Below are 17,737 nucleotides of genomic sequence, written 5' to 3'. Positions count from 1 at the left end.
GAGGGAAAAATTCAACTGGTGTAGCCCAACCAAAAAAAAGAGGCAATGGGGGGAAGCTTTGCTCGCTAGATTTATTTGCGCATTTTTTACTATTACAGTGTTGCTGGATTTTCCAGCAAACCATGGGCAATTGGCTCTTTTACTGTTAGATCTCCTGGAATGTGTTCTCATCCATCCTAGCCTCGTTAAATTCAGAGATAAAAGCCTTAGGTAGCCTTGAATGCTTAAAGTACTTTTAAGTCTTTGTTCTCTCAACACCTCTGTGAGGCAGTCTACTGATATTCCTATTTTGCATGTGGTGCTGCTGAGGCTGGGAGTGAGAATGTGGTTTGCCTAAGGATCCATAGCGGAGCACTCAGATCTCCTATGGTCAAATCTAAAGCTTTTAGCCAGAGAGACACAGCAGATCTGGAATAGGGGATGGTTTAATTTGTACACAGAGTTGTCGGGGCACATACCTTTCCCTGGAAGAGTCAAGACACTTGGGGAGGCAGAAAGCTTTCTCCTTCTCCACTTGGGAACAACCCATTGCATGCAATTCCGCAACGGTGAATAGAAGTGCACTCTGCATACGCTCAAGGAGCCTTAGCCTTCCAAATTCCAAGAATGAGTCCTTGCAAAACCCGGCTGATCTCAGGCCCCTCCTCCCGCGGTAGCCTTTGGGGTGTACTAAGCATGTGGCGGGTTTGGGCGGGTGTGCGTGTGTGTGTGTCGCGGGTGTTGATTGGTCGCCTGCGTGGGTGTGGCCAGGTAGGTGCCGCGCTCTGGCTTCGGCTGTTCATTCATTCATTCACTCAAAGAGGCGCCGTGGATCTGGGACAGCAGCCGGCGCGATGAGTTGTGGCGAGTGAGTGCTTTGGGTGGCGCGTGGGAAGGGGGGCCGCGTTAGGACTTTCTCGTGCTGCAGTCCTTCTTTTATCTCTGCTGGGTGAAATAAGCGCTAGCTTTAGACAGCGCCCACATGCTCTTCCTCCCCTAGCCGGACCCCTGTGTCATTACGCAGTTGAGTGGCAGGCGGAGCTTCAGCCGGAGAAGTTTCCCGTTGTCCAGCATCTCGGGGGAGGGGCGCCTTTTCCCGGCTGAGTTTCTCCATGCTGTACAAATGTTAAAGATGCAGAAGCCCTGCCGCGCGGTGTGTGTGTGTGTGTGCTCCTGTGCAACAGCAGATATGGCATCAGTAGATAAGAGAATTTTATCTAGTGCAGCTTCTCTCATGGAAGTGCCCCAGGGACGTGAAAACCTGGACCTGCTGAAGATCCTTATGTTCTCTCTCTAAGCGAGGTGCGGGGGAGCCTGCTTTCTGTTGTATTGGTCCATCTCAGTGAAAATTCCCTAACAATAAATTGGGGGTTAAGCCAGTAAAAGAATAGATGGAGCTATCCGGGATTCTCTGTTTATAACCCTACTTGTGGGCTGTTATCATGGAGGATCAAATGCTGAGAATGTGCTATAGAGATGGGGGGGTGAGGCTGGATGGATGAACAGACAGATAGATGGTTGTTAATTTGCAAAGATTTGAGGACATAGTTTGTAGGATTTGTGGCAGGGATGGCAGCTTCCCTGTAGTTTTGCCTACAGCAGCACTGGGCACACTGGTATTAGCAAGTGCCCATATTTATCTCTGGGCAGCTATAAGTTTCATTGGTGGTATTCTGCCAATCAAACTGTTGCAAAAGGCACAAGAGCAAGCTACACTGTTTTTCCTTTGTCTGCTTTTTCTTAGTCTGATGGCAAAAGTAGGGGCAGACACACACAGCTTTTTGAAGACAACCTGCATTGTTCAGATGACAACCACTAATCTGTGAACACAGCATTAGCCAAGGCACGCGATGGCCTACTTTTTATCAGCTGCAGGATAACATTGGTGCCACCTGAAGTAGGCCCATATGTGATTTGGTTTCCAACACTGACACCTGTTTCCCATTCGTGGTACATGGCAGTCTGGCTAGGGAGGAGGTCTTGGCTCAGTAACAAAATGCTTTTCAGGTTGAAAGTCTTGCTTTCAGTTCCTGGCGTCTAATTTTAGTTAGGAACTCTGATCCAGCAGGATAGAGGTATCGGGTTTCTCAAAATCCCCCCCTTCCTATATCAGGGGTTATGTGCCCAGAATTGGTAATTTTCAGGTGTTGCAAGGGCAGCAGAGTGTGGGGTTGGCGCACTGGCACAGCTCCCATTTACTTCAATGGGGCTCAAGCAGCCCTGTAGCCAGAAAAATGTTTGGGGGGGGGGCAGACCAGAAGCGGCAGGGCGGCTTCCCTTTACTTCCCCAGTTGGGAGGTAGGGTGGGGTCTAGCATCCTCCTGGGGTGTGGGAGGGCTCTGCCTCCAAATGCCCCACCATGGCTATGGGCCTGGGCTCAAGTAGCCAGCTTTCCACTAGGGAATTTGGATTTTCCCATTCTAGGATCAACGTCTGTTAGGTTGACCTTTTGTTTGCACTCCACTTTAATAAGTGGGTGGAAGCCCACCACTTAAACAGGACCGGCTGTGCAAATTGTACTCAGCATGTGCTGTCTTTGCAAGGCTGCCAGCAATTTAAAGAACTTTTACTTAATTGAATTACCTGCTTTTTTACTGATTAATCAATTAGTCAGATCTGTTATCCAAACCTCAGTGTAGGTGCTTTTTGTCAAGTACTGAAAGACGCTTATTAAATGATGTGTCCAACCTAATAAATGGATGCTATCACTTGTTAAAGGAGTAGCCTTAAAAAAAATTAAAACAATGGCTGTCTTTAATCTTTCATCTGTCATTTCCTATTACAGTAAAGCATGAGAACCAGAATAGCTTCCAATGAAGCAATGAGCATGCCCTTAACCTGCTGCCTTGTTAGTAAATTTTGGCTAAGCAATGAGCATAACCTGCTGCCTTGTTAGTAAATTTTGGCTGGGGTGGGGCTCATTGGCAGAGCATCTGCTTTGAATGCAGAAAGTCCCACGTTCAATCCCCAGCATCTCCAAATAAAAGGATGCACACATGCACCCTTGAAGATCATTTAAACTGTAGTTTGAATGTATGTATTTGCCTCTGTGCTATTTTGTCACTGAGGCATGTATGGAAAAGCCCTTGCGTACATCAGCTTTCCAGGATGGGAGTGAACATGGAGGCTGGCATGATATGATGAGTACTTTTTCTGATTTTCTGTATGTTTGGAGCAGTTAGGCGCATGTGAAGCAGCAGCCCTAAGTTGCAGGTCATTTCCAGTCCTTACGTGGCATCTCCAAGGTGGCCACTAACCCCTTTCCTTGCTTTCAGCCTTTTCCAGGTGCTCAGTACACGGGCCATTGTGCCCCGAGCCACGCCAGGAGACCGGGCCATGCGGCTTTGCCTGAGCCACCCTCCTCCTATCCGTAAGCTGCTGGACTCCTATGAGGAGCTGCGAGGCGGCCTGGGGCACCAGCCCTTGAGGTCTTGCCTCTGCGTTGAACCCGAGAGGCAGGAGGGCGCCAAGGGCTGCCGGGCCAAAAAGAAGAAGAAGGTGGTCTTTGCTGACATGAAGGGCCTCTCGCTCACAGCCGTACGGATCTTCTCCAAGATCGAGGAAGACCTGTGTGATTTGCACCACGCCCTGTCCAGTCTGACCAGCTTCCGGAACAAGTGTCGGGCCCCCCGGCTTGAGATGATAAAGTACGTGCTGGACTTCTCCCAACCCTCTGCTGACTATTCCGCTTTTCGCAGTCGCCTACAGAGCAGTTTGGTTTCCTTGGAAAGCTGCCTGATCCAAGAGAAGTCCCTTTCTGGGACTGTCAAAGTCAGAAACATTAGTTACGAGAAGAAAGTGTACATCCGGATCACCTTTGACTCCTGGAAGACTTTCCAGGACATCTGTTGTCAGTATCTGCACAATACATACGGCTATATGGACACGGATGCATTTTCCTTTGAGGTGGCTCTGCCCAAAAGTCCAGTTCTTTGCGGGTCTGTTGAGTTCTGTATCTCCTTCCAGTCCGGCCCAAAAGTCTACTGGGACAACAACCAAGGGAAGAACTACAGAATACGCCAGGTGGTGGCTGCTTCCCCTCCCGGTGCCCTTTCGCGGCTGGCAAAGAGCACTATTGGGGCTGGGGAGCCTCTGGGGACCTCTCGGGCTGCAGCTTTGGTCCTCTCTCGCTTGCAGACCTGGCGGCGGTCAGAGATCCGTGACCCTTATTGGTAGGAAGGTTTTTGGATCACACTCTGCCTGTACTTCTCTGACATTTCTTCCCAGGTGCCAGCTGGTGGCTCTGGTGAGGACTGTTCTGTGGTCGATACCACATGCCAAGTTAATAGTTTGGCAGCCTGCACTATGATCTTTGGTTTGCAATAGTGTCTTGAAGAAGCCTTGAAAACTGGAACGTGCTTTAGCGGAGATGTTGCCACCCAGTGGCTGCCTGCATTCATGTGCAGGCAACGCGCAAGCCTAAGAGAATGAAGGAAGAGCTTGGTCCCTCTGTCACATCACCATAAACATGAGTCGGAAGGTTATACAGGAAGGGGCTTGGCAGAACTTGGTTTTTATTGGCGTGTGCTAGCAAAACTCCCAAGAGCTAGAGTAGCATAGTGACATGGAGGCAGAGCTGTGATCTGGGAGGACCATGGTTCAGATTTTGCTTTTGCCATTCGCTCGCCTTAGGTAACATTCTCTGTCTTAACCTCAGTCCCCCATCTGCAAAAATAGAGATGATAATAATAATAATAATGTGTCCTGTCTTACAGGGCTGTTGTAAGACTGAGCAAGAAACGGCCTGTGAAGAGCTCCGAAGGCTTCTAAGGCTGCAGTAGAAAAGAGCAAGAGTCCAGTAGCACCTTAAAGACTAACAAAATATGTGGGAGCTTTCATGAGTCACTGCTCACTTCTTCAGGCTGCAGTCATGGATAGTCTTACTAGAGAATTGTCAAACAGAAGTCCAGGGGCATCTTAAAGACTAACAAACTTCATTTCAGCACAAGCTTTTGTGAGTCAAAGTGCACTTCATCAGACGTATGGGGGGTATATCCATATACATCTGTCTACAGTTGGGAGTGGTCCTCACCCACTCTGAATGGCCTGGATTCTCTTATATCGGTTCTTGTTTCTTAATTGTCCTCACCATCCTACGGATGTACACTGCATGCATTTGAGGAAGGGAGCTCTGACTCACAAACATATAATGCTGAAATAAATTTTGTCGGGCTTCTGCTTTTGCTGCAATGGCCGAATGTGGTGACTTCTCTGCAATTACTTGAGAATATCTACCTTTGAACTCAGCAGGTCTTACTTCTGAGTAAACGTCCACAGGCTCAAGGAGTATGGCACTATATAAAAGTTATTAAAAGCTATTACATCCCCGGTGATCTGATTTCATTGCCTGTTTGGCAAACCCAACCCACTTATCCTTGAGCTAAGGCTCAATTTTTATGTGAGTCTGGAGTACAAGACTGGACCTGTGCAACACTGCTTGTGCTTAGTACGGTGTGTAACAGGGAGTTGCTACACATGCAAAGCTGCTACAGGTGCAATGTTAGCAGCTCAGCGCAACACCAGCCTGGGCTGTGGATCTGTGCTGAGAACCTCCAGAGTGGGAAACAGGTTGCACTTTAGCCCTTGGTTTCTGTAATGCAACTGAGCATTTGTGAACCAGGAGCTAACTAGATAGGGTGATGGCAGACCTGTGCGCACAGTTGTATAGTGGGGAGTGGTTTAAAACAACAGGGTGGCTGGTGGGCCAAAGAGTGAGACAGAGCCTTTTAGCTGCCCACCGTGTTTGCCCCCACAGCCCCCCCCAGTGGCTTTTCAGCCAGCCAGCTAGGACTTGAGAGTAGCTGTTATCCCAGGGGACAGAGTGAAAATGGCAGGCACCGGAAGACTGCAGCACAGTCTGACCTATTCTCTTGGTGGGCTGTGCTGCACACGTCTGTGTTCTAGCATGCAGCACAGTCTGACCTATTCTCTTGGCGGGCTGTGCTGCACACGTCTGTGTTCTAGGATGCATCGTGGTGCTGACATTGCATTTAGGTAGCCCCTGACTTGGAGCCAGGCCCACGTGCTGACTGGCATTACAAACCCAACTGGGGCCAGAAAACCCACCCTGCAGGGCACCTGATCCCCAGAATACCTGGCAGCTGCTGGCTTTGGCCCAGCTGTGAAATTCTTTGCATGGAAGAAAAGAGACTGGCAGGCCTCGTGAGTTTAAGCTCCTTCTGGCTCCACTGGTGGACAAGCACCTGCTAGTGGCCTCCCCTCTTGGCAGTTTGCAGAGCGCTCTCGTTCTTCTTTGAGTATTACTCCCTTGCCTTGATTCTGGCATGATGCTGGTTTACGTTACGTACATTACACCAAGTGGCTCAAGGCTGGCCACTGAACACGGGGCTCTAAGAATACAAACTCAAAATATCATGTCAAACAAGAGAAGGCAAAAAAAGGCAAGATTGGTACAGCAGGAACAAATATTTTATCAGACGTGACAATCCCTGTGTGTTTTGCTTGTGCTTTGTCATGGGGATCTGTAAACATATATAAATGCAGACAAGTCTCAAAGACAATACACACAGATATTAAAACACACTGAAGAACAAATTCTGGAAAGACAGTAAAAATGGAGAATGTGAGAAAAACAGTTAATTGATATCTCGTACACATTGCATGAATTGTCGTCTATGTCTTCTCCGGCCCATTGTAAGAACTATAGGATGCATGCTATTGGAATAATAGTTTTTAAAAAGAGAGATGTGGATAAATTAAAGCAAGATAAATTTCAGCTAACTTGTACAGCAATGTTGCCAGAAAGTTCCCACAGCAGCTAAGCATCAAAGAAAAGCATATAACTGGGAAAGAGGTTTTTATCTCATATAAGCAGTAATAACCCCAAATTTTAATTTAACCCATTAGCAACCAGAGCTTTTCACTCTCAAAATCTACTCTGCCTCTTTTTTCAGTGACATTTTGTCATGGCGATCTGATCTATATAGCCCCAAATGTCAAGTCTGTGGGACAAGGGTTGTGTTCTAAGAAATGCTGGCCTGGAGGACTACCTGTAGGCAAAAGATGTAGGGCTCATCAGGTCTATTGGAATTTTTTTTTCCCCACTGCACCAATTGCTTTTTTGCCTTTTCCTGTTCTGCTGAACACAGGGACCGACAGATGGAATAACCCCGGGCTGGAGATGACAGCGGGTTATAGAACACCCGTATGTGTGATTGGTGGACTGAGACATTAAAGAAGCCCCAGCGGCAAGCTCAGCCAAGTCCCTCCCAGTAGTACTGGCAGCCCCACAAACACTGCTTAGCTCTGACCACTGGGACGCAGTTCAGCTAGATCACTCCTCACCCACCAGAACAGTAGTCCAGTGGGTGTTCTCCTGGCGAATGGGCCAGTCCAGTCCAAGCTTGTAGCAATGTATTGCTGATTCACTTCTTCAGGTTCTCAGTGGATGGGGTAGTGCTCAAGTAACGAGCATTCACGTGTCAGCCAGCCCTCGTGAGTCATGATCCACTGGCTTATGGGGGGGAGTGAGCTGGTTCTTAGACTCTACAGATGAGAATCAATATAATTGCTCCTCTCTGTGCATCCAAACACATCTCGGCAGGAGCCAGCCACTATCCCTGTAGATTGCTGGGCATATTCTCAGGATTTAGATGGTAGCAATTGATATGAACAGGATAATGAACATATTTTTTTAATCTTATCAATTATTGTGCCCACAAGTCCACTCCCCTCTTGCTCATAGTTTTCCAGGCAAAATTAGACTATTTGCACTTCCAGCAGCAGCTTTTATTGTGTAATGAAAGGAGCCACTGAGAGCTGAATTCTGGATGCTACATAAAAAGGTCCTGAAGGCTGCATGGCGGTCACATTTTTTTAACGTTCTTGTATGTTAAACAATTCCTGCGTGTAGAAAGTTAGCATGGCAGGAAATGGGCCGGGATAGATCCTGATGTGCTAGCTGTTTTACTTGCAGGCATGGGAAGGCCATTCAAAAGATGGTGAAGATACAAGAAGAGCCCTTCGGGATCAGACCACAGTGTCTAATTAGTCTAGCCTCCTGTTTCTAATGGTGGCCTGCCAGACGTTTTCCCAGGAGCACACAAGCAGGGTGTGACCTGCAGCGTTACAGTCCACTGTACCATTCTGCCACTTGCCTGGATTTCAAGAGAGTAAACCTCTTTTTGCCCTGCTCTGGATGGCCCAGGCTAGCCAGATATTGGAAGCTAAGCAGGGTTGGCCCTGGTTAATACTTGGATGGGTGATCACCAAGGAAATCTAGGGTTGCTGTGCAAAGGAAGGCCATGGCAAACCACCTCCGGACATCTCTTGCCTTGAAAACCCTACGGAGTCGCCATAAGACAGCTGCGACTTGATGGCACCTCACACACACACCCTTATCTCAACAGGGTCTTATAAGCATCGCTGAAATAATCTACACGATATAATCTGTATTTAGGTATTTATCCCATGCCTTCCTCCCCAGTGGGGACCCAAAGCTGTCTGCAACATCATTCTCTCCTCCTCTGTTTTATCCTCACAACATTAGACTGAGAGAATGACTGGCTGTGCCGCCAGTTTCCATGGGAGAGTGGGGATTTGAACCTGGGTTTCCCGATCTGAGTCTGACACTCTTGACTCAGATCGCTGGCATTATCCCATGCTGGCATTAAGCCAGATCAAAACCTGGCAGGTTAGGAATGGATCCTAGTGGGCTATGAGAGAGTCCTGACAGAGCTCTGCAAAGGCAGTATGATTTTTGTTAGAGAATGGGCATCGATAAATCATTGCTAATTTTCTTATTTTTGACACAGTAAAGCAAAATTGTGTCATTGGTGGAGGTCGTCACCTTTGCAAAAAAGGGGAAGTGGCCCCTCAGCGCTTTCCAAATTGCCACTGGCAGGACTTCCTTTGATTCCCTGTTCCCTTCTTAGCACCTCCATCTTTGGCTGGTGAATTAACCTGGCCCACGACACCTGGATTTCCTGTGCTTGCGTCATGGAACTTAAATCCTGTTAGGTGCCGTGTTCTCTGCCAGCATGATTAGCAGGCAGCATGACAGGGAAGGCTGAAAACTAAAACTGGCCATGCAGCAGTTCTTAAGCTGAGAGTCCATTTAGAAAGAAAGCCTCTTTGGTGCAGAGTGTGGCCAGGGATTTTGTCTCTGCAGCAACAGAACCCAGAGGAGAGCCAACACAGTGCTGCTATCTATGGCAGGTGAGTTGCAGAGCACAGAGATGAGCTAGGATCTGGGAGGCCCAGGTTCGAATCCCACCATGCTCTGCCATGAAAGCTTGCTGGGTGACCTTGGGCCAGTCTCACACTCTCAGTACAACCTATCCCACAAGGTGGTTGTGAGGATAAAAAGGAGGAGAGAACAATGTAAGCCACTTTGGGTATAAATGAAGTAAAAATAAATTTAAAGAATCTTCAAATGTGTAACCAATGTATATACAGGTTTGACCTTGAAAGGCTTCTGAGACTTGCACATAAGATTCACTGTGGTGTAGTGGATGGACTGCTGCATTGGGAAATGTTATGTGCAGATAAATTGGTAAACACCTAAAAAAGAGAGAGGGATGAACATAAACTGCCTGGGATCCATCCTGCCATCTGCTCTGGAGACACTGTGCCTTTGATTCCAACAAATTATCCAGTGTTAAAGGTACTCTACACATGCACAGAACTTTTCCAGTTATCATTTCACGTATTCCACGATTTAGCCCAGGAACTGAAAGCAGATTTTAAAGCTTTATCCTAGTGAGGCAAACTGGAGGAGGTCAGCAAGGTGAGAAGTAAAGATTAACACTGTCTGCTAACTGGAATGGAAAACATGACTCCAATACGTAATTTAGATGTTTTCTGTGATGTGACAAGTGGATGCCGAAAAACTGTTGGTCTGCAAAAATGCACATTAAATAGAAAAAAAATTCTGAACATTGCTGCTGCAGAGCTTGATGTGAGATTTTTAATAAGGAAGGAATGCCTCTGCAAAATGTACAGCGTTTTATCTTCCTGGCCATGCTGGACTGTCTAGTGGTTGAAAGACCTGATTGGAGTCTCATCAACAATAAAACTCCTTGGCTGTTACATAGGTACGACAGTACTTCCATTATTGCATATATAATATGTCTCTTTCGTTTTGTGTGTGCGTCCTGCCACAGTTATCTACGAATGGATCTTGCAGGTTTTCTGTAGTGCTTCAAGATGGACCTTGGAAAAGCTGAAAACAAATCCCAGAAGGCTGACAGACACTGCTGGAACACGAATATATACAGTTTTGGAGAGCCAGCATAGTATAGTGGTTAGTGTATCAGACTAGGGCCTAGGACAGTGATGGCGAACCTATGGCACGGGTGCCAGAGGTGGCACTCAGAGCCCTCTCTGTGGGCATGCGTGCCATCACCCCAGCCAGGCCCAGACCATCATTAAAGTGTCGAATTCTCTGCCAAATAATTTTAAGTAAATGAAAGCATTTGGGATTGCTTTCCTTACTTTGCTTGGATCATCTTAAGTTAATGTATGAGTTGTTTTTTTCTAAAGTAAAACCTCAGTATTCAGGTTAAATTGCCGTGTTGGCACTTTGTGATAAATAAGTGGGTTTTGGGTCGCAGTTTGGGCACTCAGTCTTTAAAAGGTTCGCCATCACTGGCCTAGGAGACTCAGGTTCGTATCACCATTCTGCCACGGAATCTTGCTGCGTGACCTTGGGGTCATGCACACTCAGCCTGACCTACCTCATAAGGGGTGTCATGAGGAGAAAATGATGGAAGCTGCTTTGGGTCCCCACTGGGGGAAAAGACAAGGTATAAATGAAGTAAACAAATAATAAATACATACTTACCCATTAACAGGCCCATAGCTACAGTGCGACATTCCAGGGCTCAAATGTGAGGCATGCCTCACAACAGCTGCTGCCTCTCTCCCTCCCCTCCCGTGACATTAAAAGGGCCCTCCAGCTGATTGGTGGGAGCACGTGGCCTGCCGATCAGTTGGAGGGCCCTTTAAATCTTGCAGCTGCCCCTCTCCCTCCCCTCCCTTTAAATGCAGTTTTTCTAGTGTGGGGCTGCCCGCTCCTGAACTCCAAGTGGCAAAATCACCTCTTGGAGTTCAGAGAAGGCATGTAGCCACCCCTCTCCTTCCCCCCTCACAAAAATTCCCCATGCCCCACCAACCCAAAATTTCTGGCTATGGGGATACCCATGAAAGCTCATGATTGCACTCATCACCCAGAATGCTTCTGGAACTATATTGAAAGCATTGGAAAGCATTGCATAAGCACATCCACCCAGGCCCTTCACAGAAAGAGTGAAACTGACTATCCTACATGTCCTGGAGAATCTGAGGTGCTCAGTTTCACCGGTCCATTTTTATGGGACTAAGAGGTGGCTGCACTTTCATTCTGAAAATGAGGGCAAAAGGGCCTTTTCCCCCTCCTGTGGTCGGCCTCCTTTTATACACACAACCTACAATCTTCTTGTCCATTTACAGTAGTGCAAATACCTTTAAATGCAGTTTTTCTAGTGTGGGGCTGCCCGCTCCTGAACTCCAAGTGGCAAAATCACCTCTTGGAGTTCAGAGAAGGCATGTAGCCACCCCTCTCCTTCCCCCCTCCCCCGCTGCTCCACAAAATTTCTCCCTGCCCCACCAACCCAAAATTTCTGGCTATGGGGATACCCATGAAAGCTCATGATTGCACTCATCACCCAGAATGCTTCTGGAACTATATTGAAAGCATTGCATAAAAGCGTCCTAAGCACATCCACCCAGGCCCTTCACAGAAAGAGTGAAACTGACTATCCTAAAAGTCCTGGAGAATCTGAGGTGCTCAGTTTCACCAGTCCATTTTTTATGGGACTAAGAGGTGGCTGCACTTTCATTCTGAAAATGAGGGCAAAAGGGCCTTTTCCCCCTCCTGTGGTCGGCCTCCTTTTATACACACAACCTACAATCTTCTTGTCCATTTACAGTAGTGCAAATATTTATTACAACCTTTTCCACTAGGGGTGCCAGCTCCAAATTGGAACATTCCCGAAGATTTGGGGGTGCAGCCTGGGGAAGGTGGGTTTTGGAGAGGGGAGGGGACCTCAGCAGGCTATAGCGCCATACAGCCCACATGCCAAGGCAGCCATTTTCTCCAGGGGAACTGATCATCGTTGTCTGGAGATCCATTGTAATTCTGGGAACTCTCCAGGCCCCACCTGCAGATTGGCAACCATATTTCTACTGCATAGTTCCACCCTAATACCCCCACAGTAGAGCACAGTGAATCTGAACCATTACAAACATACAATGATCATAAAACAGACCATACTCTCTGTATGCATGTATCAGCAAAAAAGATAAAACAATAAAATGAGCCAGCAAATTCACATACCAATAAAAATTATGATTATTATTTTCAATTTGTATCCTGCCTTGCAGTCCATTTTTTATGGGACTAAGAGGTGGCTGCACTGAAAATGAGGGCAAAAGGGCCTTTCCCCCCTCCTGTGGTCAGCCTCCTTTTATACACACAACCTACAACCTTCTTGTCCATTTACACAACCTTCTTGTCCATTTACAGTAGTGCAAATATTTATTACAACCTTTTCCACTAGAGGTGCCAGCTCCAAATTGGAACATTCCCGAAGATTTGGGGGTGCAGCCTGGGGAAGGTGGGTTTTGGAGAGGGGAGGGGACCTCAGCAGGCTATAGCGCCATACAGCCCACATGCCAAGGCAGCCATTTTCTCCAGGGGAACTGATCATCGTTGTCTGGAGATCCATTGTAATTCTGGGAACTCTCCAGGCCCCACCTGCAGATTGGCAACCATATTTCTACTGCATAGTTCCACCCTAATGCCCCCACAGTAGAGCACAGTGAATCTGAACCATTACAAACATACAATGATCATAAAACAGACCATACTCTCTGTATGCATGTATCAGCAAAAAAGATAAAACAATAAAATGAGCCAGCAAATTCACATACCAATAAAAATTATGATTATTATTTTCAATTTGTATCCTGCCTTGCCAGGCGAACTGGCTCAAGGCGGTGAGCAGACATTAAAATGCAATAAAACAATAAATACAGTAAAATACACAAAAGCAACCTACGTACCATCATAAAACACAACTAGCTAAACGTACCATAAAACACAACATACTATAAAACACAACTAGCTAAAGCCTAAGCAGTGATTTCAAGTCCAGAGTTCTCTCAAAAAGTACCTTCTGTGTACAACGAAAGTCCAAAAGAGGGGGGGGAGAGGCAAACTTTTCTTGGAAGGGCTTCAAAAGTTGCTGCACTATTATCAAGAAAAACCCCTCTCTTCGACACCCAGTGTGTTTTTGATAGTGAGGGCAGGGGTGGGATTTTATGGGAGCAGACGATCCTTGAACATGGCTGGTCTGAAAAGTTGTAGACAGTTTATCAAGATAAAGCAGTCTAGAAAATGACATGAGGAAAAGAATGAAAACTCCTTAACAAATGCTTTTTACGCAGTTCCACCCACGCCCCCATCCAGCCTGTAATAAAATCAGCACATTTGTGGGGCTTTCAAGATCGTACCTAGCATTTTGAATTCACTTCAGAAACGAATGGGCTGCCAGCAATGCTCCCTCTAAGCTGTGGAATCTTGTGAGCAAAAATGCTACTTTGTGAGCGACTGGCATTAAAGTTGTGGGCAGGTGATCTACTGCATAAATTAGTTTGCTCTGGAGCCATCCTTCCTGAGCTAAGACAAAAAGGTGTGAGCTGGAGGCTAAAAAACTGTGAGCTAGCTCGCACTAACTCAGCTTAGGGGGAACACTGGCTGCCAGTACTGATAATGCAGAAGAGGATTCATGGCTCAAGGCGGTGGATTCGTGGCTCCTTATCACAGAACAGGAGATGTGCTCTCAGTGTCTTGTCACCAGCAGCAGCATGGCAGCCACACTGGGAACACCTGCCGTTTCTGAATTTTTTTCACTTAGGGATGAGTCTGCCGATACTGGATCTGAGCTCCCATTCCAGCAGTGGTACAGGGGAAATCATTTATTATTTATCATTATTAATTTTATTTTGTTCGATTTAGTGATTTAGTGAACCAGTCGTCTGTATGCATCCCAAACCCAGTGGGACTTACTTCTGAGTAAGGAAGAGATGGGCTGCATATCTCTTAAATGCCAATGGATTGATTCAAATATTTATTAGGATATAAAATCACAACTAGCAAACCAGGTTGCTGTGAGGATTTCTGCACGGGGGGAGGGGCAATACACAGTGAGCTTGAACTCCTAGTGGAGGGAAGTAAATATGATCTTGCTGTCTCTGAAACTTGGGGAGAGATGACTGCCGTGATTGGAATGCAGCAATGGAATATGAATTGTTGCACATGATGCAAAAGAAGTGGAGTAGTGTTATATGTAAAAAAAAATGTATACACCTGCAGAGAAATTCAGAAGAATTCACATGGTAGTCCTGTTGCTAGCATCTGAGTAAATATTAACAGCTGGAATAAAAGGAGTTTTGTGGCTGGCATCTACTACAGACTGCCCAACCAATGAGAGGACATGTATAATGCTTTCTGGAATAAATGAAGTAAATAAAAAAAAATGGGTGGAGGCTAGAAAGTGATGCTAAGACTAATAAAACAGGCTTTTCCTGCTATGTTTGAAGGAGGAGGGAAGAAACAGAAAACCTGGTATCTAGGGAGGACTGTGAAATGGTTAAGATAATGCAGAACTTCCCAACTCTTCTTTTGCCTCTACCTTCTCCCAAAAGGGGAGCTGCGTGCAGCCTTGTAAAAGAAGCATGAATTGTGAAGGGTCAGGACTGCAGCACAAGATTGAGAAGGAGCTGGAAAGGAAAATATCTAAATTACCTTACATGAGTTCAAGGCTTCAGAACTATATGAATTGTGTCCTAGGGGTGCTACAGGAACTTGCTAATGCAGTCACAGAGCCTCTCTCATCTCTGATCAATCCTGGAGGGGTGGTGATGGGCCACTAGTTTGTAGAGGGGCAAATGTTTTCCCATTCTTCAAAAGAGGAAGAAGAGGAATCTGGAAAACATTGGTCAGTCTGATTTCAGTATGAGGGGTGATACTGGAACTGATTGTAAAGCTATCAGTCTGTTAAGTGTCTCATGCAGTGACTGGCAGAAGCCAGAATGGATTTGTCAAGAAGAAATCCTCCCAGACTAATCTTATCTGTTTCAGATTGGGTTACTAGCTTAGTGGGCCATGGGAATGCTCTGGACATAATAAATGATGTATTGGCTCTCTGGCTTGCTATACTAGGAAGTTTCTGGATTCAGCCTCTTAGCATGAGTGTTTTCAAGTTCTAGTTCTATTTGGCTCTTGAGAGTACAATAACGTTTCCACTTGGGTCCCCCTTCCACAAGTTCATGATACGTATCTAGATTTCAGCGACGAATTTGACAAAGTCCCCAATAACTTTTTTGTTTAGCAAACTGCTTAAATGTGAGCGAGATGACAGTATCACATCACAGTTGTTTTAAGAACCATACTTCGAGTGCTCACCAATGTCAGGTTCCACAGCCAACAACTGAGTACACGCTTGTCAGAAAGGTTATATTTTATTGCAGAGCTATAGATGCAGTAACATGGTCACTGTTAGGAATGGCGATGTTTCTACAAGCAGAATGGGATATAGGGTATTCGTATGCACACACACCCATCCATAGGCCAATTGGCCTGACTCCCGCGTGTGGGAGAAGGGGCCCCAGACCGTTAGAGCCGAGGCTGGGAATCGAAAGCGATCCCACGGCTACGTGATGCCTAGACACCACACCGGCAATCTCCAAGGTCATTGATAATAAAGCAGTACAGAAGCAAAGAAGAAATGCAGCAGCGGCTGGTACACAGGTCAAGCAAAGGAACCCTGGCCCATAAACATCATGGCAGCATAGCTGACAACCAATCATAAATCTGTACAGGGGTTTCAAGTGGGGGGCTGTAGGGCTCAGTCCCAGGCACAGGATGCTGCAATATTTTTATCAATTACTTTGGTGAAGGAGTGAAGGGGCAACAAAGCGAGGAGGATTGCCTAACACCTCAGAAGACAGAAGTAAAACTCAAAATCATCTTGATAGGTTGGAATGCTGGGGTAATGAAATTCAATGCATACCGTACAAATATTTGCATTTAGACAAAAAGACTCAAGTGCACAAGTGTAGGCGGGAAGAGGGAACCTAGTTTAGCACTGGTGCTTGTGAAAAGGATCTGATGATTGCATGCGAGCCAATCACAAGCAGAACAGGAGTCAGCAGATGAGATGTGACTTCACAAAAAGCTAATGTGATTTTAGCCTTTATTAACAGAAGCCTCAAGAAATAATAGTTGCATTCTATTCAGCACTAGACAGATCTCATCTGGAATACTGTGTCCTGCACCTTTTAAGGCTGTAGACAAACTGACTGATACATACTGATGTTTCATTGACCCTAATAAGGTGATTGTACTGCTAATCTTAGGACCTAAACTGGAAGGTAAAAGGTAAAGGTTCCCTTGCTCGAAAGCCAGTCGAATCCGACTCTAGGGTTGCAGTGCTCATCTCCGTTTCAAAGCTGAAGAGTCAGCGCTGTCCAAAGACGTTTCCGTGGTCATGTGGCCGGCATGACTAAACACCAAGGCGCACGGAACGCTGTTACCTTCCCACCGAAGTGGTCCCTATTTATCTACTTGCAATTTCTTGCTTTCAAACTGCTAGGTTGGCAGGAGCTGGAACTAAAGACGGGAGCTCACTCCGTCTTGCGTTGCGGCACCTGGGTCTCGAACTGCTGAACTACTAACTTTCCACAGCCTGCAGTTCAGCATCTTAACCACTTGAGCCACCACTCAAGGTACATATTAGCAATATCATTTTCTCCTATATGTTAACTGCCACTGACATAAGGCCAGATACAATTGTGGCTTCATGTATCTTTTTGTGCCAATCAATTTCAGACTAGAACATTCCTGTTTGGGGCCTATATTGATTGTTTACTAACTTACACGTGTAATAAGGGCTTTGTTGTATGTTGTATTCTGTACTATTTGACCTCTGAAGAAGGCTCTTTTAGGCTGAAACGCGCCAGGTCATATATGGTTTCTTTTGTGCATTTGTCACTTGACTATATCATGAGGTTTTACTTGGGCCCCTACAAAGTTTTTAACTGTTTTTGAAATAAACACGTGTACTTTTGTCTGTAATTATTGATATTTTTAATTTTTGGCCTCTTACTAGTTTTCTAAACTTTCTTTGGAGGTTTTGGTGTAGACAAATTGGAACAGCTTCAGGGAAGAGGGATAAAATTAGTTATGATTCTAGAAAACAATTCCTACAAAGAGAGGCTTAGCCTAAATAAAGCTGAAGGGAATATGTGTGTGGTCTTCAAAAACCTGACAGCTTGTCAGAAGACAGCAGTTACTTCTCTGCTGCTCCAGGGGGCAACACTAGATCATAAATGACAGGTGGTCCCATTGCAGTTAAATGTGCAGAAAAACTTACACTAATAGATCAACAGTGGAACAATAGAAGAGTGGTGGTCTCTCCTTTATTAGACGATGTCAATCAGAAGCTCTAATTCTACCATAAATCCTCCTCCCCAAGAATATATAAACTATTAGTGGCTTGAGCTAGCCAATCTCTTTATCTTCTTCTCTTTATTGTTCCTTTAACTTTGCGTATTCTGTGCCTCCTGGGGTATGGCCAGTCCTCATCAGACCATGGGGGGAGGGAGTCTTATATGAATTAATTTACAAAGTCTTCTTGTAATTTTCTGCATAGCTGAGGCGTCCTGGGTGCATGTGGGGTTTGCTGCTTTTGTG

The 17,737-nt window shown here is 46.0% G+C and overlaps 1 protein-coding gene across 1 annotated transcript; it reads left to right on the top strand.

Annotated features, from left to right (window-relative positions):
• Positions 1–3,315: 3,315 nt before the first annotated feature.
• LOC107107832 (protein phosphatase 1 regulatory subunit 3C-B-like) lies at positions 3,316–4,155 on the top strand. Its single transcript, XM_015408181.1, has one exon. It carries the CDS (start codon positions 3,316–3,318, stop codon positions 4,153–4,155), a length of 840 nt encoding a protein of 279 aa, XP_015263667.1.
• Positions 4,156–17,737: the final 13,582 nt, after the last annotated feature.

Source organism: Gekko japonicus, unplaced genomic scaffold, assembly GCF_001447785.1.
Source record: "Gekko japonicus isolate JY-2015 unplaced genomic scaffold, Gekko_japonicus_V1.1 scaffold139, whole genome shotgun sequence".
NCBI classification, from domain to species: Eukaryota; Metazoa; Chordata; class Lepidosauria; order Squamata; family Gekkonidae; genus Gekko; species Gekko japonicus.
Note: the sequence above shows the minus strand (reverse complement) of the source record. Positions and strands in the feature narration are given on the sequence as shown.

Excerpts from the sequence above, each read along its gene's own strand:
- LOC107107832 (XM_015408181.1), top strand. The coding sequence starts at position 3,316 with ATGCGGCTTTGCCTGAGCCACCCTCCTCCTATCCGTAAGCTGCTGGAC.